The 25,491-nt window shown below is 29.6% G+C and overlaps 2 protein-coding genes across 4 annotated transcripts in view; one reads left to right on the top strand and one right to left on the bottom strand.

Annotated features, from left to right (window-relative positions):
- Positions 1–5,568, top strand: part of Tmhs (Tetraspan membrane protein in hair cell stereocilia) — a 46,827-nt gene extending 41,259 nt beyond the window's left edge. The window contains exons 2-5 of one of the 3 annotated variants that reach the window (XR_011783168.1): positions 2,040–2,291; positions 4,514–4,694; positions 4,789–4,916; positions 4,994–5,568. Coding sequence is in view for 2 of the 3 variants with exons in the window: in XM_040723442.2 (XP_040579376.1) it covers positions 2,040–2,291; positions 4,514–4,728 (467 nt within the window). In the remaining variant the exon portion in view is untranslated. Of the gene's footprint in view, positions 1–2,039; positions 2,292–4,513 lie in introns of all 3 variants that reach the window. The other 2 variants (XM_040723443.1, XM_040723442.2) reach the window with 2 other exon arrangements.
- Positions 5,569–13,057: 7,489 nt separating this feature from the next.
- The window catches only part of LOC121127854 (ATP-sensitive inward rectifier potassium channel 11), a 136,518-nt gene continuing 124,084 nt past the window's right edge, over positions 13,058–25,491 (bottom strand). The window contains exon 5 of the mRNA XM_040723396.2: positions 13,058–16,164. Coding sequence (XP_040579330.1) covers positions 15,429–16,164 — 736 coding nt within the window. The 3' untranslated portion in view covers positions 13,058–15,428. The remainder of the gene's footprint in view (positions 16,165–25,491) is intronic.

Here is a 25,491-nt window from a genome sequence, read left to right on the forward strand (position 1 = left end):
AGAAGTTTTATGTATCTCTCTGTATTGAAATAAAGGGTACAATGTTTGCTCATATGATAATAATTAGTTATAAGAATAATATATTGTCTTTCTTTGAAAAAAGTTTCCCTCTCATTCATTATTAATCTCCTACGAGAGTTGTATGCTGAATATACACATGAGACTCAGTGCTCTAGGACAGCTATATAATGTCCATAACAAAATCAAATGTAATAAATTTTCTGCTTCTTACATCAGAAAGAAATTTTCACTGGGCGTATCAACCTTTCCTCCAAAAATATGAGTCTCTGATATTTGTTAGACAATTATTCTTAAGTTGTTATAAACTATTCTGAAAATATCTGTACAAGATAAATTATTCACAACTTAGCAACCACAGTTAATTCTTGTAGAACTAGGGTTGGATTGGTCCTAGGACTGATTTCCTAACCAGTCTTCCCACGTCCCTTTCAGCCATTTTAATTATTGGTCCAATCTTTTTTACGATTCAACTGTCCTTCAGTCCTACGGTACCAGCTAGGATTGAATAATATAAAAAGGAATTAAGTAATTAATGATAGCAAGAACGTATTATAATACGTTCTTGTCACTTACTTTAAACTTTTGGGATCTTGCTGAACAGCTGGAAGGAGATGAAATTCTGATAACGACCAGTTCTTGGACTAACAAATTTTATCAGAACAGGTCTGATTGGGCTCTAGTCTTTTTTTTTTTTTTTTTTTTTTTAAGCTGGTCCAACACTTGGTACATCTAATAAACGTTCAGAAATATAATATGAGGCTATTAAAGTACCAAATCGTAAAAAATATGTTTATGAGTTCTTTATGTTTTGTATAAAATACTATTGTATTGTACATCAAATTCTTATTATTATATCACAATCTTTCCTACAAAAAGAGAAAGTATAAAAGCTCCAAAATAGTTGTCAGCCATTTCTTCACAACTGCTCGACTATTCTTTAATATGGAATTCTTCACAGTATAACAACAACTAATGCACAACGTTCAGAACACTAATAAGAGGCATAAGTATATTCAAAAATTCACTGCTAACATACAAAAATACGTATAAATTCATCTTGTGTAGAATTTACCATTGCAATATGTGTGGGCCGTTCACATACAAGTAAGCAAAAAAAGGACTTTCTTCAGAATTGAGTCTGTAATGCAACTTTATTTTACAACTAATTATGTTCTATTTAATATATGGACTTATCATTTGAAGGCAGCACAAATTGCAGTTAAAGTTCACAAAAAATCCCTTACATAATTGAAAAATAATATCATGGATTTTATTTGATAAACCATATCGCGGCCAAATAAAAGCCCATAAATCAAATGAACTGCTGAAATGACAACAAATCGTATTATGTATTTTACCAGAAATTTGAATATAAAGTCAAAATGGGCCAAAATATGTTCTTGAAATATTATGTTTTATCCATTTATCAAGTAAAACATAAAAAATCAGAATTTTCTCCTTTCATAATGTTAATTTGAACCATACATTATTGAATATCATTTCTTTAAAACACAGTAAATTAACTGGGATTTACACCAAAACTAAATAAAAATTTATTACACTATACACGGTCAACATAGACTCAGTGTAACATTATTTAGGCTTCTAATATTTTTTTAATTATTTCATCAATTGTGTACTCATAAAATCAATGATAATGTATTATCACAGTAACAACAAAATGTTACATCATTGCTCACGTGACTAATAATAGTCACGTGAGTCAAATCGATGAAATTAATTGTATTATATATGCAAACATAGTTTTGTTTCAATAACTATAATGGATGTGTATGTTATTCATCCCATGTACATTTTCTAAATATGAAAATGTGAATTTAATTTATCCCATTTAAATTATGGACTATGGTATATCTTTATAGACATAATAATGTCCTTTGGATACAGTTATTTATCCACACACATGTAATATATATTTTATGTATGTAAATTAGAAGTACAATAAGCCAAGTTGTATTTATATGTCTTAGTTTAATGTTTATCTTAATATTTTATAGGCTTTTGTCTCGCCATTGGACTCGTTGCATTTCCTGCAGGATGGGATGATGATGAAGTTCGTGGTATCTGTGGGTCCCATTCTGCAAACTATGATCTTGGTGGCTGTGGATTTCGTTGGGCTTTCATACTAGCCATCATTGTTCTTTTTGACATCCTTATTCTTGGATGTCTTGCCTTTACACTGGCACATCGTGAAATCAAACTCCCTCCTCAAGAGTCGCACTACATGAATCCTGCATCCATCTACAAGGGTATATTTTGCAATTTGTTTGTTGTGTACAAGTTGTAACTTGTATAAGTTATAGTCTATACGTCTCTTAACGTCCTATTTTATTACAGCAGCAGTCATTTTAATGACCAAATATACACTGATGCTATTTATCATTTTATTTTAATTTATTAAGATCACGCATTTTTAATGTGTTTGAGTCATTCAAGTTCAAAAGATCTACGGAAATTGACCCCATATTTCGCATTGATTTTTTTTTTTTTGTTAATTAAAATCTGAACACTTACTAATTCAATAATTAATAAAGGGTTAGTTAATTAAATTAATTTATATTTCGTGATATGAAACTATAAACAATTAATTATAATACAAAATAAACCTTAGCTCTTTATCGTACGTAAAAGTCAAGAAAATAAATGACACCTAAACGTAATGGATAAATTTCCATTTGTGCACTCCAAGCACAAATGGGCATCTCCAGGATCACTGTCTACACCATCAGCGAGTCCCACACGTTTGAGAGAAAGAAGGGATCTGTCAACAAGGCCAAAATAGATCCGGAGGAAAACATCTTGGGCAAATCCCCTTAAGTCTATGTGGGCCCAAGCCATAAATCTCGGAGTTACACACCAGACTGTGGAGAAAGCTATCAAAAGAGTGGGTGGACAGAGCATTGTGAAGGTGGAGAGGCCATTTTAGACACTAACAATGAAAGACACCCATCTTTTCCATATTTTTTTTGGTTTTGAATAAGTCTTTTGATTTATTTTAACACTATTTTGACACTTTTGACTTATATACAGCTCTGATTCCTAAGCCCTCAACCACATACATATATGTGGTGCATGTTGAGGGGAAGGCCTGCAGTGTCTGTCATCCAAAAATTAAGGCCCTCTCAGTTATCAATGGGATGCTATGACAGATGACTACATCTGCAGAGGGTGTCAACCCTTCCACCGCTGCCTGGAATCTATCATTGTCTACATTAATGATTATGAGAGCACAGACACACATCTATTTATAGCATTAATTTTTGTCAAAACTACATTATTAATTTATAAATTTATATCTTGTTCAATTTTAAAATTCAAAGTGTTCAGATTTTAATGGACCACTCGGTAACTAACAAAGATCCATCAGTATCATGATAAAAATTGAACTTGATGGTTTTTAATTGATAGGCCTTGTTGCGGACTAATTAAGTTTAATAACACAATTAAAGGCTCTAAATTTTAGTTAAGATTATTGGGTATCTTGATTCATCCCAAAAATTGGAACATAATCCCTTTAATGTATCAAATATATCGATAAAATTTATAGGCTATATATATATATGTTTATTTGCCTCTCAACTTTTTTAGTTGATATTTAAGATTGTGTGTGTGTTAACTCTTCATCTTTACTATATCCTTAAAATTGGCCTTGAAAATTGAGTAATGACTGCTACTTTTTGAGATATAATACGTACATGTATGTATATATATCTCTGCAATACTTCATATAAACGACACAATAGTTAAACTGTTGGTATGAATATGCAGCAATTAATAAATAAAAGAATTGAATAAATTAATTTTGTTTAAATGAGGGAATAGTTAAATTTTAGTGGATTTATTTTTTATGTATTAAATTTTACTAATTTTAAACAACCCTCTCATTGGATTTAATAAACCAAATGATATCAAATGTTCTTATCTAAGTAGTATTTACATCCTTCCAAAAATTTATCTAACTCTAATATATGTTTTTCTAATTTTGTGTGTTTTGTAGTATAATGTAAATGGGAGTCATGCAGGTCAGTAGACAACGTGCTCGGAAAGAGTTATTCTTGTGAAATCTATGGTATGAGTTCGATACCTAGTCGCCCTTAAAAAAGAAAATTGCATAAAATACCTTTGTATGTATATAGATTTCAAGTACTAGGTCAAATGGATTTTTATTTAGTAGAAAAAATATAATTATATCTAATTGGTGCAACCCTGTGTGACCAATAGAGATTTTTTTTTCTTTTACAGAATACTTATTAATTTGTAGTTTTCATTTGAATAGTCTAAAATGACAGCATTAATATTCAAAACATCAATAGACTATTCAATCGCCTCATTATCTTAAACATCTGTGTTATATTCAATTATCCACCTCATTTTATGTTTTCAAACTTTGAAACTTTCTTGTAAAAGTAACGATTTGCACACAACAAATGTATTTTATGTAAATCTTAATATTGATATATCTGTTCATTAGGTGAAATCAATCCAGGATTTGTGGGAGACACTCAGTCTATCGCTGGCTCCCGAAAATCGGTCAATCTCCAACCTGTAATGATGTTACCCCACCCATTACACGACGTGGATGGATATTCAGAGTTTAGCCATCCCCGTGGAAGACCCATGGGAGGAAATCCTTCAACTCTTTATCATCGACAGTATGGATCCTCCATCCAGAATTTTCAACTTTAATAACCGATTGTTTTTTTCTTTCTTTTTTTCCTTCAAACCACTTATTTCGTGATTTTTTAGATAAAGAATACTATTGTACGATGGAAATTCAGCTTACCTGTACAAACATAATTATCGATACATCACCATAAATACAAACTTAACGAAAACTTGTACCATTTTGACGTCCTTTCGTACCTCTGAATAAGGTTATTATTTCTAAAATAATAATAAAACCGAACGCTTTCAATAAGTTTAATACAATTATTTACTATTATATTACTAGACAATTAGTTTTTTCAAGAAACACCCGTGTTGGTGCATCATTTTTGCCATGAATTGAAATCCAAATCAAATACAACCTTTTCTCTATTTGTCTATATTTACCAAATGCTCAACCTAGTACCCCATATTATGTACAATTATCTATTAATTCAACTGCATAAATTATTTTTTCTCAAAAATAGGATTAAAAATGTTTAATTTTATTTTTGCAACTTTGTTATAGTTCAATTAGGTAAAGTTTTTTCTCATTCAAATTTAAAAATATATTTGACAATATATTGTCTGCTCAAATTTAATACTTTCATACAAATTAATTATTTCTTGTTTTTCTTAATTATACATTTATTATTAATATAGCTATGTAGTTTGTGCTTTTTCTTCACTTACAAACAAATGTATTTCTTTCTAGTGAGAAGTGATAAGATAGTTTTTTTTTTTTTTTCTATAAAAATAATGAACTATCTTTCTTTCTCATACTATCTCTATTGTATTTCGTTTTTATTTGTATTGTTTATGCTGTTTTGATGTAAAAGATAGAAATAGAATTAAAAGAACGTTTTTGTTCACTGACATATATTAGTACGCATTTATTCAGACATATAAATAAATAGACACTACTATACATTTTCAATATACCTAACCCAGCTGACAATCTACGAAGAAGAGGAGGTAAGAGTCTTTATCTCCAAAACTGCATTTTATAAAATCCACCGAGCGTCTCTGCTATAAAGGTTCGGGGAAACTTTAGCAGTCTCAAAAGGTCTAGGGCAACACAGATCTATACGACTCCTTAAATGGGCATTGCCCTCATTATTGCTGACTCCCAAGATTGTATGCAACTATTGCACAAGAAAAAATGACACTGAAAGTAGGGGGGTTGAAGGGGATGTGTTGACGCAAATTTATGACTTCAAACAGTTTAATCCCAGTTCCCTTCCTCAAAATATGTAATATTTTTTCATATAATGAGTTAATATTGATCGGATTTTAGTAAAAGTTTCCCGATTAAAAAAGGAAAACGATTGTAGCGTATTTTTTTTTGCACATTTTTTAAAAGATTGTTAACATCTTCCTTTAAAAAAAGAGTTCTCGCTTTTCTTTGTTGTGAAATATGAACTAAAAATGTATATTTAAATAATTTTACATGTATTAAAATTTAATTAATTGTAAAACTTTTCTATCCTAATGCTGTTTTAATATGAAAGGTTCTTCTATTTATGGAAGTAATTCATTTTCTCCTCACACCCCCCACCCCAAAGAAATAATAATAAGCATAACAGACAGCTATTGTTAACCTGAAGTCACGCTTCAGCCATCTCTTCGCACTCTCCAAAAGTCCCATCCCTACACATATGTATCAAAATAATTTCTTTCAAACTTCATCAGCGATAAAAATGTGAGTTATTTAGATGACAAACTGTCCGAATAACCACTCCTTGATAGATGAAGGTTATTCTTTTGGTATTGTAATCCATCCATGGCTTTGGTTTCGTTTTTCATGACGTCAAGATTATGGTGTTAAAATGTAGGTTAAGTTTTGTTTTTTATCAAGAAATAAGATTGACAGGGTTTGAACCATTTTTATAAATATTTAGAGGTAGTTCCATTGGTTTAAAATTACATATTTTCTATAAAAAAATGTTATTTGGTTGTAACTTCATCCGTTTACTATCATTACAGGTTTTAGTTAAAAAATGGCTATCAAATGGTTTTTACACATTTTTATAGGCACTCAGTATTTATTTGACTAAAAGAATGATAAGAGTATTTAAACACAATGTGGCCTTCTGCTTAGTTGGTGGTTTGTAAGTTTACCCCAGCAAAACGATTATACTTTTGTATACCGGGCCGTGCAGAATTATTTACCAAATTTTGTTCAGAACATATCGCGTACAATAATGACATTTCGAATTACTTAGAAACAATTTATTCATACATTTTTAGAATAATAAAATAGTTTGTGATCAAATTTAATCAATGTAGGCACCATTTGACATAATGACACTGGTCAGGCGACGTCTGGAGCTGCCACAGACTTGCTGGATGTAATCGGCGTCCATGGAGGCCCAGGCCTGGTTGACAGCAGCCTTTAAGGCATTTATGTTCTTGTGTCGTTTTTTGCCGGCCTTGGTCTCCACGTGCGCCTAGATAGAGAAGTCTAGTGGGTTCAGATCTGGGCTCTGAGGGGGGCAGTAGTCTTGTTGAAAAGCCCAAGGAGAGTTGCCGACTATGGATTTGATCCACGGAAGGACCTTGGACGCCAGAATCTTCACATTATCCTCCGCTGTTAATCTGTAGCCAGTGGGGAACCATACCGGCTTCATGGCCTTCACGCTTAAGGCCACGAGACCCAACATCATCACTGAAGCAGGGTGCTTTGTTGTTGCCACATAGTGGTACTTATCTTGCACATCTCCAAAGCCAACAACACGGTCATTTTGCCTGTTGAAAACAGGATCGAGCGTAAAAGTTTTCTCATCTGAAAAAATGATGATGCGTCCAGATGAGCTCTTGATATAATTCAAGATTTTCATGGCACGCTCAAGTCTGACTTCTTGTTACGTTCAGTTAGCAGAGGGCGTTCAGTACGCCTCAGGGACTTTCCTCCAGCCCTTTTCAATGCCCTTGAAACAGCAGATATCGAGGTTCCCATCTTTCTGGCCATGTCGGCAATGGACCTGCTAGGAGTCCTCTTGAACACTGCCTTTACTTGTCTTGTTGAGACAGTGGGCTTCCTGCCAGCCCCAGGGGAATGCTTGAGATCACCCCCAGCCTCCAAGCGCTTGGAAACGTTGTAAATTGTCTTCAACGAGGCCCCAACCTGTTCCTTAATGTTGTTATGAGGCACTCCCGCTCGGAGGAGGGCTGCTGCAATTTCGATCCTCTTTGTTTCCTGATTGGACATGGTCTCACGTGTGGAAGTTGTTACGCTCTCAAAGGAAGGATTTTTGTTTATTTTAACAGTAAAAATACGAAACAATTAGATTGGTTGCCACAAAATCTCATAAAAAGTATATTTACATCTTCGATAAATAATTTTGCATGGCCCAGTACTTGAATTAGCAAGTGCCTTTATTATTTACTTATATGCATTAAAAAAAAAGAATAAAAAGTGAAAATTATTTACCAAGCGTCGAGTTAAAAAACTGGATCATCTCATCTTCCTTTTTTCGTTTTTCGTTTCTTTTATGAGAACAAAATTTATACGAAATGTTATATAAAAACTAATGTTTTAAAAGTTCATATTACTTATGTTTTTATTGTAAAATATTATTTAATACTTCTTCGGAAAAAAACTACTTCAAAAATAACAAATGAATACTTTTGATTTTTTATTAAATCAATAAATATAAAATTGTAGTACGTGTGAGGGTTAGTAAAATAAACCAATATATGCTGAATGTTTAATAATGTATTTAATTATGTTCCTATAATTTATTTATATACGACATTTTATAGTAATTCTTTTTATAAATACAGTACTTTAAAATCCTCCCGTCTCCATAATAAAAGGGTTAATTTCATAAAGAAAAACGAAGGGAGGAAGACAATATTTGATGATGGAACTTGTTCCCTACAAGACAATGTGCTCTATTGCATTATTACTTATTAACTCACACAAATATATTTCTATTGTCAAGCCGTCCTTGTTCGGAGACTCAAATGACCTCAGAAGTCTTTTTTTTTTATTATTAAATTAATTAAACTTCATTGCAATATTTTTTTTTATATATGTTTTTTTCCTCAAAAAAAGTCATAAAAAAGATATTTTTAATGACTAAGGTTAAGTACATCAAAATTAGGACTTTTTTTTGTTAATAAAAGGGGATTCAAAACGAGCAGTTTTTTCCAGTAGGGATTTTTTGACAGGCGCGCGCGAATTCTGTCAAATTCATGAGTCATTTTTACTCAGTATTGTTTTACAATTCTTCATGGAAAGATATATGCCGCAACAACGTGTACAAATTGGTCAATTGTATTATGAAAATCAGCGTTCTGTGAAAGAAGTTTTTCGCAAATTACGCCCAGCTTATTGTCCACATAATCGACCTTCAGAATCCACAATTCGCAGAATAATCGACAAATTTGAAGGGGCAGCAACTTGTTGGGATGTCCCGTCGTCTGGTAGGCCACGTACAGCTCGTATCGTAGAAAATATTGCGGACGTAGCCGAGAGAGAGTTACCGTCAACGGCGAACGTTATCGCACCATGGTAACAGACTTTTTGGTACCTCAAATCGAAGCAAATGGTCTCCACGGTATTTGGTTCCCACAAGACGGTGCCACTTGCCACACAGCGCGCGTAATAATGAACTTATTGGGACATCATAGTTGGTGAACAATTAATTTCACGTTTTGGCCCGTTGAATTGGCCACCAAGATCGTGTGATATCACACCTTTGGACTTTTTTCTTTGGGGCTACGTAAGAGCAAAAGTCTATGTGGATAACCCAGCGATGATTGAAGCATTGGAAGCAAATATTGAGAGAGTTATTTCTGAGATTCCGGTCACAAAGCTCGAACGCGTCATCGAAAATTGGTGCGAAAGAATGGACCATTTAAAGGCCAGCTCCGGCCAATATATGAAGGGGATTATTTTCTAGAAATAATTGTAAAGGATTGTTTTTTCAGTTCAGAATAAAGTTTTGACTTTAATATAATATTTTATGTGTTTTATTTCTACAATCCCAAAATCGCTCGTTTTGAATCACCCTTTATAAGTAACCAACTTATTTGTAAACTTTTTTAGATATCAGTGGTCGCTCATTGGCTGTGATACGCAAGTGAACAGACAGGTAGGTCAAAAAACTACATTTCACTTAATATATTTATCGTTCTTTAAGACACGTAAAAAAAGATTTATCATAAACATTGATTAAAATTTTTTTGATAGAAGTTTAACTTAACTAAATTCGTTAATTTTACAAACATGCTGTAATGTGTTATATAGGGATGAAATTAAAACAAAATCACGTTTTTTCCAAAAATATGTAAAATTTCAAAACTTTAGGGTCATTACCATTTTACATCTTAATATTCAAAAAAATTATTCAAACTTTGTGAATCGTATTTTTATATTAAAAGGAAATGCATTTGAACCCTCATTTTTGTTTACTTTTTTCAAAGTGATTTATTTTTTTAATTATTTATATTAAACAACAATGTAGAAAAAGCCTTTTTTTTTGTGTGTGTTAGTAAGCAATTGTCAATGGTTTTCCATCTTGTATTAAATACATACAGTTATGGGTTGAAATTTGTTATTAAGCAACTATATGGATGTACAAACGTAACTTACGGATTGGCAAGCCCATTAATAATATTTAGGCAGACGGTATCATTTCTTATGCCTGTATGAAATCATTTCAATCACACCATGAATCAGAGTCAGCTTCTAATAATCTAAAAGGGAACTCCATCAATTATATAAAAGTTATTGTCTTATTGATGCGAAATTTTAGTTAATTTTAACGTATATACCTGATTTTTATTGAATTTTTGTTACTCATTCTTATTTACGTTGAGGAAGCTCAGCGTCAATAAATAAATCTTTTAATTACCCCTCTTTGATACGACTGATATAGTACCTTGCTACTTATAATGGGTTATAACTAGAAATAAGAGATTAAGTAAATTACTTTTTATGCAGAAGCACAGAAATTACTCTTAATGTAGGTTTTTTTCCTCCAATGATGATACATGTTCAAAAAATGAATGAATTTTCAATAATACAAGTTTTAATGTCTATTTTTACGAAGAGTGTACAAATAATATAAGAACGATGCTATACTCATTCACTTTCTTTAGTAATACTAAAATAATATAAAACTGATTTGAGTTTAAAAAAAAGTAAAAGTCTTGAGTAACTATCAATCTTAGTTATTTTATTGGTATTTCTATTGATGAGATTTTTTTTTGGAAAACCTGTAAAAAAAATAATTATATTTGAATTCCTAAATATACCCTTTATTTCAAAAGTAATTCCATTAATCTTAATATGGGCAATTGAGCCACCACCACTTCCCTCCAACAAACTGCATCTTTAGTAACACAAAAAAGGAATGAGATATATATATTTTTATGAGGTCTGTATTAAAACAAAAAAAAGTATTCATATAACTGCTTAAATAACTGAATAAAAGACAATATATTACTTTACAAATAAAATCTATTTGATTATGTAGTGTATGACTCAATAAAATGCATTTTCACAAAATTGTAAATTATATTATTGTAGTTTAAGTTAATAAAACTCATAGTATATATAAATTAGAATACTAAATAATAATAATAATTAACCAATGACCATACAGATATTTTGTAATAAATTAATATAATTTTGAAATAACTATGCAAAAAAAAAAAACGTTGACATGTCTATAAAAAAAAAATACTATGTATCTTTTTTAAGATATATCAAATAGGTATGAATCGATACTGGACAAATATAAGAAAATTGTAAGAGGTTCTGTAGGCTTCAATTTTTGGAAAGTTGCCAGGAATAGTGACTGATGCCCTACCTATATGGCACACAAGTGATGTTTGGTACTCTAGTGGGACTTACTTTTTTATAACTGTACTATAATTAATTAATATTGGAGCCATTGGAACTTGGAGGGTCATTATGTCATAAAATATTGGACCGGCGATAACATAGGCCCAATTTCTGAGGGAGCCCCTCACTTTAAAAAAAAATGAAAATAGTACTTTTATAAAAAAAGTTTTCTAATTTTACAGTACAAAAAGTCCTTAAAAATCATACGGACGTCCTTGTAAGTGCATGCAAATTACCTTTTCTTACTCCAAATCTCTAGTACATTAGGTATCAAAGAGTATAAAAATACTTTTTGATACCTATAGTGGTGCTGAAACCCAATAGAAAATATTTGTACCGAGGCAACACTAATGTATATACGAGTAGATATATATATATTTAATACATATTGTAAAAATTTGCCCAAACGTCATACTTTTGCAAGACAATTTGCAGTTTCGAGTATCATGAAACCAGAGATAGAAGATGTCATTATGTGGAGAGGGTTATGAGTTCTCTCTGATGGATTATACAGAGGAGGGGTAAGCAAGGGGAAAGAGGGAATCAGAGTCGATCTATAGACTGAGGAAACATGTCAGAGGAGATCACATCCTAGAAATAGTTGTAGTACTTTTCATAATGAGATGTGATCTCCCTAATCCTCATCTTCAGTCCTTGGATAGACTCTTAGTCACTCTCCTCCTACTCGAATAATATAAATTTCGTATCGCTTCATTTTGCAAAGCTATTTTGTATTATGAAAAGGTTTCGACAATTAAATTTCAACTTTCAGCTGTCGCTGCCTCCAATTTTGAGATAGAAAGAGAAAGTATGACGTGAGCACAAACTTATACAGTGTACCCTTTTTCAATTTTGGATGAATATATATGTAGGTGTGTACTAATTACTGAATATATATGAATCAAGACTCACTTATAATATTCCTTTAAAAAATACAAATCAGACTTTAAGTTTTTATTTTTATATTTTTTTTTGATAAATACATATATATATCTATTTCGTAAATACCCCTCTGTTAATCCTGATCATATATAGAACAAAAAACGCAACAAGAATCATTATGAGTTTTTTTACTATCTTCAATAGACTGATCTGGATTATTTAAGGGAGTGTATAATTTTTTTATTTATTTTTTTTGTTTAATGAATAAAATCTCTCATTAAATTTTACAAAAATATATCAAATTAAAAGTTCAAAAAAAAGGGAAAAGTCAAAATATGAAAGAAAGGAAAAAATAAATGCTTTAAAAAAAATGAAGATTAATTTATAATAAAGTTGGTCAATCAGTTACTCAAAGCTTTCATTCCGATATTTACCCGTAACTTCCAAACCTGCCTTTGGAAAAAATTTAATACAATTACAAAAAAAAAAAAAAAAAAAAATTACTTTCTAAAATGAAATGTGTATAAGAGAGAAGATATCTTGGTAAGTCGTTTCGTAGTCTTTTTTCCACTAGCGAAATCTCATAACTTTCTCAACAACAAAAAAATGTATGAAAATAAATATCGAAAATATTGTCAGATATAAGTATATTTATTTATGTAAGACCTTTGGAATTCGTTGAGTTGACAATTTATACTATATTTGATTCATATAAATGTAGATTTTATGAACAAACAAATGGTTTGATGCTGACTTATACTTTTTGAATGCAGATATATGTAATATTTAATTATAAAAAAGTTTAATTAAATAAAACGTATACATAATATATATTGGACAGCAAGGCGGGCCTTAGAAATTGCAAAACCGTATGCAAAACGGATTGTGCAAAGCCTAAACAGGTTGAGAATGAGGATATTTGAGAAAAAAATATATCAAAATATTTTAAACAGATGTTTTTAATAACAATTTTTAAACAAATAACGTTTTTTAGAGACAAATTTGTACTCTATTTTTTGTAAAATGACCCTTGCGAAAAAAAGACAAAACCTTTATGTAGCCTCTTTTCATAAATGGTGTCCATTTTATTTATAGAAAGTAACATTCTTTTTTGTAAAAAAGTTTTTAAAATGACATATGATCTTATTATTAAAAAATTAAATATCTCATTTTTCTCACAATATATTTTAATAAAATTGATTTATATTTTATTTTTTTATCTAAAGTTTGCTATGGAGACGATTAAATTGCCTAAATTTAGGAAGTTTTATACTTAATTAGTGCAATGGGTAAATTATTATTGATATTTTATTTCCTTAAAGAAAAATTCCTTATTTTTAAAGAAAAAAACATTAAATGTTTTTTTAAAGAAAATCCATTAACACCCCAAAGGTAGCCCGTGCAATCCTTTTTGAAATTATTTCACCCTAAAAACACATTTTTGAACTTCACAATGAATATAATTTAAAATATATATCGTGATTTCCAACTAAGTATATGCTTTGAAAATTGTACCATGAAATTGATATGGATTCTGACATGATTTGACTGTCTTTGGGTATGATTTTTTTGAATAAAATTACCATTTTTACTAGTATATCAATAGTTTATTTGAATCAATGATAATTTGCACAAAAAAAATCCCTATCAATTGGGCCTTATTACAAGTTAATTTCACTAAAAAGATTAATTAGTTATTTCCATTAATAAATGTCAATTGATTTTTTTTCTTTATTTATATTCAATTTGATCTGTGCCTTCTATTGTGAGTACATTATACTTATATTTGTTCCATAAATCAATGCAAAGACAAAAAAAAAAAAATCAACTTCCTCCGGAACTCAATGTTGCAGGAATCGATAAATAACAATGTCTGCACATTTCTAATATAAAAGCTAAGCTAAAAAATAAAAATAACAAAATGAAAGAAGAATTATTAATGACCTTTCAAAGGAAAAAGAAAAAAAGGATTGGTTCTCCTCAAATCATTTTGATATTTCTTTTTTTGGTATAACATATATTATATATAGATCAGAAAAACTTGAAAAAACTTATTCCTTGCCCATGAAAAAAATAAAACATTCAACAGTAATAATAAAATTAATTAGGTATTTGAAAGAAGGATAAATGCAAAGAAATATATTTTTATTATTTGAAAGGACATTCTCATGCTAACTCAATTTTAATCAAGAATAATGATCAACTTTGCGTACAACTTTCTACTAAAGGAAGCATTAAAATAAATATTATAGAGTTTTTCAATCCTTAAGCTTTTTTTTTTGTCAAAATACAACTTTTTGATCAATCGTATGTATCTTCCTATCTATGATTATGTAGAATAATAATTGCAAAAAACCTATTCATTAAGACTCTACATATATGTATAAATTATTTATGAATATGTATATTCATAAATAAAACTACATATATGAATGAAAAAAAAAAAGTATTTGAGAGGAAAAAATTTTAAGGAAATATTATATGTATATATATTATATATACATTTTTATATCTATATACATTAATAAAAAAACTTGATCAAAAGAACTTTTAAAAATAAGTTACTTTTCTACCATTTATTAAGTTGAACGTAAAATATCAAAAAAAAACAAGAAAAAAAAACTTTGATATAATATTGAAGAAATAACTACAAATGATTGTGAATCTTGAACAACTTTCCTGAATATGACCCCTTTTTTAATAGTAAATAATATGTATATTGTAATTAAATATTAACAAATTTGTGTATATATTTTTAGGGAGTTGCTCTTCAATATTCATTTGTGTATGGGGGTATTGGGAACATTGTATGTATAAAATATTTGTATATTTCAAAATAAAACAAGGAATGTTCATTTTATGCATTCAAAAGTCTATGAAATTTGTGTGTATATAAGTGAATGTCCTTGTGCAAAATCGGTATTCTTTATTTTAACTTCATGCCATGGATATACTTTGGAGTAAGGAAGGAACGCCAAAAGAGGCGCCCTTTCTGTATATGTTATGTTTTCTTTTCATCCTTGGGTGAGGTGGCTGCCGAAGTAGAAGAACTCAAAGCACTCGTTCTTTTTTCTCTTCGCTCATCCAATTGTTTTGCTGAGCAACGAGGCGTTTGATCAACAATGGATCGATTTATCACACTATGATTCACCCTGTAAGCTCCAACTTTTTTATCATAAGCCATGGTACAATGCTCAAATTGATGGCCCCAAAGGATTTCATTTGGAAGATATGAGGAGCGGACTTGAACTGTATTCCCCGTTTCCTCAGTGATACCTTCGAGAATGCAAACGATTTCCACTTGAGAATTGAGAAGCTCACGTGGCCCGAGTTCATACATTGGAGAGTCTGCATCGATTTTATGTCCTATGATGACGGGCCACATGAGTGCTACACGATCATTGGTTCCATCTAATTCGCAGCCACACTCCAGATCCTCTTGATAGTATGGAATGACTTCACCCTCCACGGTTTTCTCTTTTTGTATGATAATTGTACGGACATGAGCCTCTAGTAGGGAGGCTTTTCGAAGATCCGCTAGACGCCAAAGAAGAAACAAATGTCCGTTACGGAGAGTGATGACTGCATTTTTAGAAAAGACTATGGTTTCTTGACGTGCAGTTGGAACTGTAAACTTGGCAAAAATAATACCTGCCATACATGCTTGAATTATTACTCCAAGAATACTTTGAAGGCTCATGACGATTATGGCAACAGAACATTGCTCTGTGGTCGCTCTGAAAATAATAAAAAAACAGAATTATAGATCGAGAAAAAAAACATAATATAGAAATTTCACTATAACCTGAAGAATTTATGAGAATGGACAATTTTATATACATACGATAAACCGGGAAAACTTTGTTGTATATTGTACCTATAAATATATATATTTTTTTAAAAGCAGGAATGGCCCAAAGCCTGCATAAAACAATTAAGATATGATTAAATACCTGACAATAGAGTACAATTTTTTTGCAAGCTAATCCACATTGGAGAAGTCATCAGTATAAATTATAAAAATTGATATATTCAAAAGATTATATGTAAAAAAGAGACTATTAATATTTGTGCTAAAAACTCAGAATTTCCTATTCCTATGATAATTATTTAGTAGTTAGTAAGGACTTCAATTCGAACCCTATTCTGGAATATCTTTTTTATATTTAATTCACATGTCACTACATTATCTATAACTAATTAAACAAAATTTGTCTTTATGAATGTCTAAATGTTCAGGGTGCACTGTATATAGTTATCTCTGATGTATACACATAACATATGATGATCTAAGAAAAAGCATTGCATTCGTATTAATGAACTATTGATAGGGTATGCATTAATAATCAAATGTTTATACAGTGTACACTGTTTATAATGATCCCTTGTGTTAATCATTTATAGTTTTTCAATCTAATAATTAACAATATAGTCGCAGTAATGAAATATTGAAGGCGTGTACAAATAATGTATCCTGTATCTTTTCTAAAACAGTCATTTATCTTGCAAAAAGAAGGAAGTTAATCCCAAATTTTAATAAATGATGAATATAAAAACTCACCATTGTATGACATTTATTACATATTATCATAATTATATAATTTCCTATCTTTTTATTGGAAATTTACAAATAACTTTAATAAAATTAACATCAAAATTTGTTATTAAGTTCTTTCTTTTTGTTGGGTAAATGAACGTTTTAGAAAAAATAACTAGAAAATATTATTTGAATCTAAATGAATATCTAGTAGTTTTATTTGTTTAATAGATCTGTCAAAAAATATATTTGAAATAAGAGAAATTTTTCATTTTTTTAAAAGTGAAGATGAAATCATGGAACAATACAATTTTGGGCTGATTATTTCATACCCTAATGCAACTTTTCTACACTACCCATATTAAAGATTTTAGGGCCGTTCTAGGGCGCATGATTGTTTATGTTTGTTTCTGTTATTGCTCTCTGATGTATACCATAAACATAGAACATCTGCATTTACAGTATATCTTAAGATTTGAATAAAATGTATATGCTAGTATGTAGAAATGTATAAACTCTCGGTGGCGGTTTGTATGTAGCATACAGGGAATATGGAGTTGTTTGTTTTTGTTAGTGAGCGTTCAAGAGACTAAAGCATGCATGAGTCATCCCAAAAGAATATATTTTTAATGTCAAACTACTTTTATTATTATTATTCTTTTCATTCTTGAGGACAGAACAGGGCATTCTACTTCATAAAAGTATAAAGTAGTTACGTCTGGGTGTGTACGATGAGTAAGGATTTTTTCTGGAGGTATCCTCTATATTACTAAAAAAAATTATCTTTTAGCCGACAACTTATTACCCTGGATAATGCGAGGTACTACGCTGCAAACAAAAATCAAGTAAAACCTTCATGCTTACAAAAAAAACAATTTTAAAACGTGACAAATCAAGGCTGTCCTCTGGGGGTTGGCTGGAAGGGCTGTAACCCCTCCCCCCATAATATCAAGAAAAACATAATTTAGATTTTATTTTGGAATATTTTTTGTGAATACCTATGAATTAATACAATTTCTTAAATTTTTTAAGTTTTTGGATTTTTTTTTTCCGAAAAAAATCCAAAAATCAAGTCCTCTGCAAAATATAATCGTAAAAGTATTTATATGTAAAAAGCTCCAGATATATCTATGTTTATAAAAATATCCCACAATTTTAATCAATTGTTCTAAAGTTAAGCCTAATGCTTAGTGACTATACAAACATATAAAAAAAGTATAAAAAAAATATTTCTTCATATAAGCAAACAAATGTTAGTATTTTGAAGAGAAATAATCGATACAAATTGCTTCTTTCCATCCAAAAAAAAAACATGCCACAAAAAGTTATACATATACGTACATATATTGTAACTGATAGCTCGTCAAATACAATTCCATCGGAGTCTCAATGTAGGTATAATCCATCAATATTAAATCATACAATATATACACCGAGGGTACAAGTTCATACACCTTTGAAAAAGGGAAATCGACAGAAAAAAAGGCTTTGTAAGGAATAGGAAGGCTGAAAGCTAAGGAATGGTCTGTTTATTCTAGTTACATTTATATATGTTTGTATATTAAAGTGGGAAGTAGTATATCAAAGTTTTAGAAATTGATGGAATTATAAAATTTGTTTCAGGACAATTGAATAGTTATACATATTTACTAGTGTTGAGACTCAGTCAAGCACCGATTTTTTTTTTCCGGTTCGGTCTTAAGTGATTTTTCTAGACCAATGGGGGGGGAGGGAGTATCACTTTAATGACTGATTTTTTAACCTTTATATAAACAGTGAATTATTTGTAAAAATTAGAATTATCTTAAATTCTCTGGTGAAGATGATTTTACAAAAATACAATTAAACATTATATTTTAAATTTTTTTTACCAGATTAAAAACATAAAATACCCATATATCTAAAAAAAAAAAAAAATTAGCATCTAAAAACAAGAGAAATAAGACAAATATAATGTTAATATAAAATTTGCTTTTAAACTAACTCGTGTTCTTCTTATTTTTTTTTTTTTTTTTTTTTTTTGGCTTTTTCTAAAAAGTTTGATTATCTTCTGCTAGGTCTAAAATTACCTTGATGCGTTGGATGAAAGATATCAGAGGCCCAGTCCCATGCACCTTCGATCACTCTAGGGAGTTTGATTTTTTCTGCTCTCAATTTATGGACAGATTTTTTTTGGTCTTACCGTGTGGACCAATATTTTTTGGTCTTATGTATTATTTTTTCTAAATCAACCGTCATTGATTTTTTCTACAAATCCCAAGAGTACACATTTTATACAATTGCTAAGGCCTATGATTATTCTTAATTAATTAAGACTCTAAGAAGTGGACTTGTATGTTCTCCGAGAATTTTGACCAATGGAAGATAAAGGGAATCGAAGGAAGATACTTCTGACTTGATCATCTATTTCAAGAGATGTTCGAATTCTGTATTACACGAGAGACGGCCGGATTAAAATTCTTCCGATGTATCTCTCTTTAAACATCATATGACGTCTTTGTACATGAAAATTCATATGATGTCCTGTTTAAATCGGTATAGACTGAATTTTTCCTTTGGACCGATCTAGACTGAGTTTTTCTATGAGACCGGTCCAGGCCGAGCTTTTTTTGTGGGCCCGAATTAGTTTGATCGAACAAAAAATAAAAAGGTCTCAGACCGATCTAGGATTTCCAGACCGAACCCCAACACTAATATTTATATACTTTTTAAATATCTTTTTTATAAATACCTTTATATTTTTTTATTTCAAATTCAAAAATGGGTCTTTTAAGAAACTGGAAGGCAAAAAGCTAATCCATATTTTGTTTGTTATACATATATGTAAGAGTATATTAGAGTGGGTTGAAAATAAGACATGGAAGTTGAAAGAATATTTTCCATTTGTTTCAGGACTAATGTAAATCAACTCATGTGAAACTTTTACATTCGTAGATTTATTAAATATCTTTTTTCTATTTACTTATTATATATGTTTATATTTTTTTTAAATTCAAAACCGGAGCTTTTAAGGAATGAAAAGGCCGATAGCTAAGCCGTGGTTTGTTTATTTTAGTGATATATGTATAAAATTGTGGGAATATTGAGATATTTGTAAATCTATGATAGAATAAATAAAAAATATGCTTTGTAAGCACCATATGTTGTATCTAGTTGATATTTTGATATTTTTGAATTTTGTTATATACACGTGAGTATTTTATATTGGTATAAAATATTATTTCCAGTCAAAAATGGAATTGACTAGTGAACACTTGACTAGTCTAATCATTTTTTTTTAAATTTTGAGTAGTTTTATAGCGATCATGCACCGTCCTATAGTACAACAAAAAACTGGTTTAACAAATTCAACCGAGACCAGAGTTCCTTCTACGACGAATTTCGTGAAGGTCTTCCAAAATCGGGTTTGTGCCCAAATGAATCGATACTGTACATGAGTTAGTAATAAAGATCTTCATGTGACTTACTTGGAGATAGAAACATCTTTGAAGATCAGTATAAACAGCATCTACAGGATTTTGCATGAAAATTTGGCTAAAAGAAGATTTGTTCACGTTGAGTTCCACGTAATCTGACAAATGGTAAAAATAATGTTCGTGTCGATTGTTGCAAAGAAATGCTGAAAAAAATTGTGAGAGGTGCATCAAAAGCTGTGTATAATATTTACACATGTAAAAAAATAAAAATATATGAATATGACCCTAAAAAACAGTAATCGATTATATTAGTCTTTTAAGATAAGCCAAATATCTAACTAAATTTGTTCGTATGTGAAACACATCAAAGCAAATTGTTGCTTTTTTTGTTTGACGGGGAACATAGATTCAGTGGCATTAGAGCAACGTAGAAAAATTCATTCGAAATGGTATATGACCATTTTTCTGCTGCCAGAAGTCTTCAAGAAATCAAAGGAAAAACAAAACAAAGAAGAAGATAATCATTTTTCATCATGAGAATGTAAGTGCTCTAAGCTCAGCCAAAACAAAAAGCTTTCTGCCTATTCAAAACATCAAAATTATGGATCATTCATTTAGCCCCCAGTGAATTTTTTATATTCCATACATCCAAAATAAAATAAATTATTTTGTCAGCAGTTTTCATCACCAAAAGAAGCTACTGATGCATTCAAAACCTATGCTTGGAGTTATCTCAATTAGAATTTAAAAAATGCTTCGAAAACCCTTTTTCAAATGTAAGAAAATGTGCATTGATCTTCAAGATAATATTTTGAAAAACAATAAAGCCAATTTCGCAAATAACTAATTGTTTTTTCATCATTAGGCCGAAAATAGATATAGAAGCCTGTGTACAATATTTGATAAAATGTGTTTTTGTGAAGATGTAATTTTAATTCATAGAAAAATTATATATGTATATAGAAAATGATTTTATTCGGATTTCATTTAAATAAAAAGCTACGCTCAATTCAACAATAAAATTGCGATATTGTTTTTCTAAAAAAGAGATTACAGTAATTATTCAATATACTTTTTTATTGTTCCTTTCAATGATCAGATGGAGTTGCACTAATTAAATATAAGTAAACATTTTAGTATTACAATTAATCCATCTGAACTAGGAATTGTCTTTGAAGTGCATATATTTATCATATATATATATTTCCATCTCTAGGAACGACAGAGTATTGAATTTTGTTTTTAGAAAATATATTTTGAATTATGTTATTTTTAACACTATATATTTTGAATTATTTTATTTTTAACACTATATATTTTGAATTATATTATTTGAAACACTATATATTTTTATCTTATTTATTTATAATTTTACAAAAAATTTCTAATATTTGCTTAACGAAATACATGTAGTATCATAAATTGAGTTCATTGTCTTCCCGTACAGAGTAAAACAAAGGACATGTTTGAGGAAAAAAGGAAGGTTGATCATGCTATTCAACGAAGGATAAGTTCATCATACTCAATTTACCATGAAAACAACTTATATTTGGATTTTTTTCTTTTATATAAATCAATGATAATAGTGATTCCGCATTTTTACTTATCGTAAATAAGTTTAACTATAATTAAGGCTACATAAATTATATGAACTATCTTTAATAGTATGACAATTTTATCCAATAATTGAGAAAATTTAACTGCAATATGAATGAAAAATACTTTAATTTTTTTTATTCATCTAAGATACATTTTTAGTTGAAATGAATCATTTTGAATTTTTATAGAATCTTCCAATTGTTAATGGTAATTTGTACAAATGATACATTAAAGTCACAAATAATTACGATATTTGTTTACCAAAGTGCATTACGTCATTTTTATTGGTATATGACGTCCGATGTATCAAAAAATTATTGTATTATATACAACATTACGGAGGTTGATTACGATATTTAATATTTATAGCACGTTAATTTTATGTTCTAACATTATTTTCTTAATTAGAGTCATATTAACTTATTACTTATTCAACGTTTAAATTATTTTTTTTACTTTTGACTTACATGGGTATGATTAGTTAATTCGAATAAATAAGTTGAGATGTCATTACTCATTAGTTATATTAATGTTTCGTACACATCCGTTATAACTCGATCATTTTTAGACTTGAATGCAAAATTAAATAACTTTCTAAATATTGATAAAAGTTAGATTCAAAATTTATTGAACTATGTAAATTCAATAAGCTTTTCCCACAAGCCAACATATCTAAATATATCTATATCTACAAAGTGAGTAATCACTGTTTTTATAGTAAGATTTAAATCGAATTTATCAATAACAACATCATAATAGTACCAGAGTATTTTTATTTTATACTTATACCTAATAAATCAAGAATTATTTCTATAAATATTCTCTTTCTTCGGCCACCATGGCCTCCAGTCTGGGTTTGAAGGCATTTAACACTTTAATGATGTAGTAATAGAACATATCAGCTCACTCCTTCTAAATGGAGACCTTGAGAAAATCAACATTTTTGTGGGAAGCTTTTCTCTACACAAAGTCTCGTATGACAGTGGAAAGCAGACCAGTGATGAGGGGCACGACTTTAGAGACACAAAGTCGGTAAGATTTTCCTTGTACCATGTTTGAGCTGTTATGGCCAGGTGCTGAGTCTTTTTGCCAAGAGTAATCTCCTTTGGGATAATTGCCATCCAAGAAAGGCTTCACAACCTCCTTCCTCAACTCCAGGTACTCCTTGGCTTAAATTTGTAAAACCAATAAAGAAGTATTCAGTGACAATCATTTTGCATCCTTTACTTCTTCCTAGAAAGGCTCTCAGTGCTGTTAATGTGGCTCTGATGGGCGCAGAGAAGATTAGCAGGCCTTTCCTTTTAACCTTTATTGTTGTTGTTTATTCACGTATCACAACCAAAAATACAGCGTATGTAAGCTGATAAATTTTGAAACAATTTATTTTTATAATCTAACCAATAGTAAGTAATAAAGGCTTAATTTATCTCTAATGGGCACGGTACAATTTTCTTATGTACACTGTATATCAATTGATTATAATATATGTACTTTTGACAGCTAAACACGGATAAATGTGTTTTATATTTGTCTCCATGATTGATATAAACATCTAAAGGATATTATGTAATTATGAGGGGTTGTATTTAATCAAAAGGGCTGCCAAGTTTGAGCCCATAGAAGTCTTCGAATACATATATATTATATATTTATGTGTTGTAGAGATGAAAATTTCCTACAAACTTTTTCATCACATTTTTATGCTATAAGGGGATTCAGAAGGAAATGGGTATCCCTATAAATACATATGTTACGAATATATTTACATATATTACATTATACAAGACAATAATACATTAAAGATTTTGTCCTATGACACAAAGTTTTAAAAGAGAAAACTATATATATTTACATAAAGGAAAGAGTTATATATGTATTGTACATACAATACGTAAACATAACAATAGGACTCTCAAACACTCTTCAGTTAATAGTAGCTACCTATATACAAACACCAATGTTTTCTATTAGTAAAAAAATAGTATTTATCGATATATATTTGGTTATTACATTATTTGCTATATAAAGTCCGAAAGTACAGAATAAATATTTATTTACTTACGTACATAATATACACATTCATTTTTCTATGAAGATATTTAAGAAAAATACGATAGTAAATAAATGTAATAACATTTGGGTATAATTTCTTATAAACGTAGAAAGATTTGACAAATTATGTATGTAAATAATAAATATTTATAAGTTGATTTGTTAAATGATCATTGATTCTTTGAAAAAGCATTATTTGATCAAAAAATCTGCTAAATAACAGACCAACAATTATGTATGTTACACAAAAATGAAGGTACAACTAAGTATAGCTGAATTATATCTGTTAAATATATCGGATATATCAGCCTTTCCTTAAAAAATATATAGAAAATAGGGCTGAAATTAAATGGTAGTTAGCCAATGACGTATTATTCTATTTCAACAAGCGTTTGGATTGATGTCACAGATTGCAAAACAAATTGAGAGTGACGCCCTATTGGAGACATGCATGATGTTGATATATCCATTAAATGGTACGTAGACAACTCTGCGCAAATTATATAAATAACAATCTTGTTTAATTTTATTAATTTATAACTCAAAGTTATTTTTTTTAATTGTCCAATGCAGTTGCAACATTTGACCGTATTCAATAGCAATTTGTTCAAGAAACCTACTATTTAATATAATCTATATATAACTAAATCAAAAAAAAATATGTTGTTAATTTTTTACACGTTAATGCAAATGTCATCATCGACTGATATTTCATATCAGTTTACAAAATTAAAATTTGATTTATTTTGAATTATTTTATGCAAAATTGTCTGTGCTAAATGCTCACATTAGAATTGTCTTTTGTAGAGTTGCATAGTGAAGTTTTGAAACAGAATACTCAGAGAAAAATATTTGGGTCTTGTAAATGTAGCAACTAAGTTATTTCCGGCACAATCAAAATTTGATAAAACGATGTAAGCACATATTTTTATACATGTTAGGGCCTAATATGTCATAGAGGACAAAAGAGGAATATATTTTGGATGGATGATAAATGTTTAAGTCCGTATGTTTGTCAGTCTTATTTTGACTTTCAAAGGGATGGTTATAATTTATAATTTTCCTTATAGAATGATGGTGTCATGTGAAAACGCTCCAACGTAGATATATTCACAATCTAACAAAAATGTATTTTAATTTTTACAAAATAGCTTTAGAATACTAATAGGGAGCAATTGTAGGCTTTTAAAGTTCAATTGATCATTTGTAAAGTATGTAAATAGAAATAAGAGATTGTTCCTAAAAATGGCATCTTACTAAGGAATTGTGTAAATGGTAATTTTTTGTAAACTTTAATGTATCCATCTTCTAACTCTTTCAAGGTATTGCCCAGTATGAATGTTTTCTGAAAATTCATTTTATATCACCATATAGCTAAAAAACTATGGTTATTGGACAAAATGAATTATTAACCTATTTCTAAACAGGTTCAACTGAAAAAAGAAAACGTCATTTTTTAC

This window comes from Lepeophtheirus salmonis, chromosome 13, assembly GCF_016086655.4.
Source record: "Lepeophtheirus salmonis chromosome 13, UVic_Lsal_1.4, whole genome shotgun sequence".
NCBI lineage: Eukaryota > Metazoa > Arthropoda > Copepoda > Siphonostomatoida > Caligidae > Lepeophtheirus > Lepeophtheirus salmonis.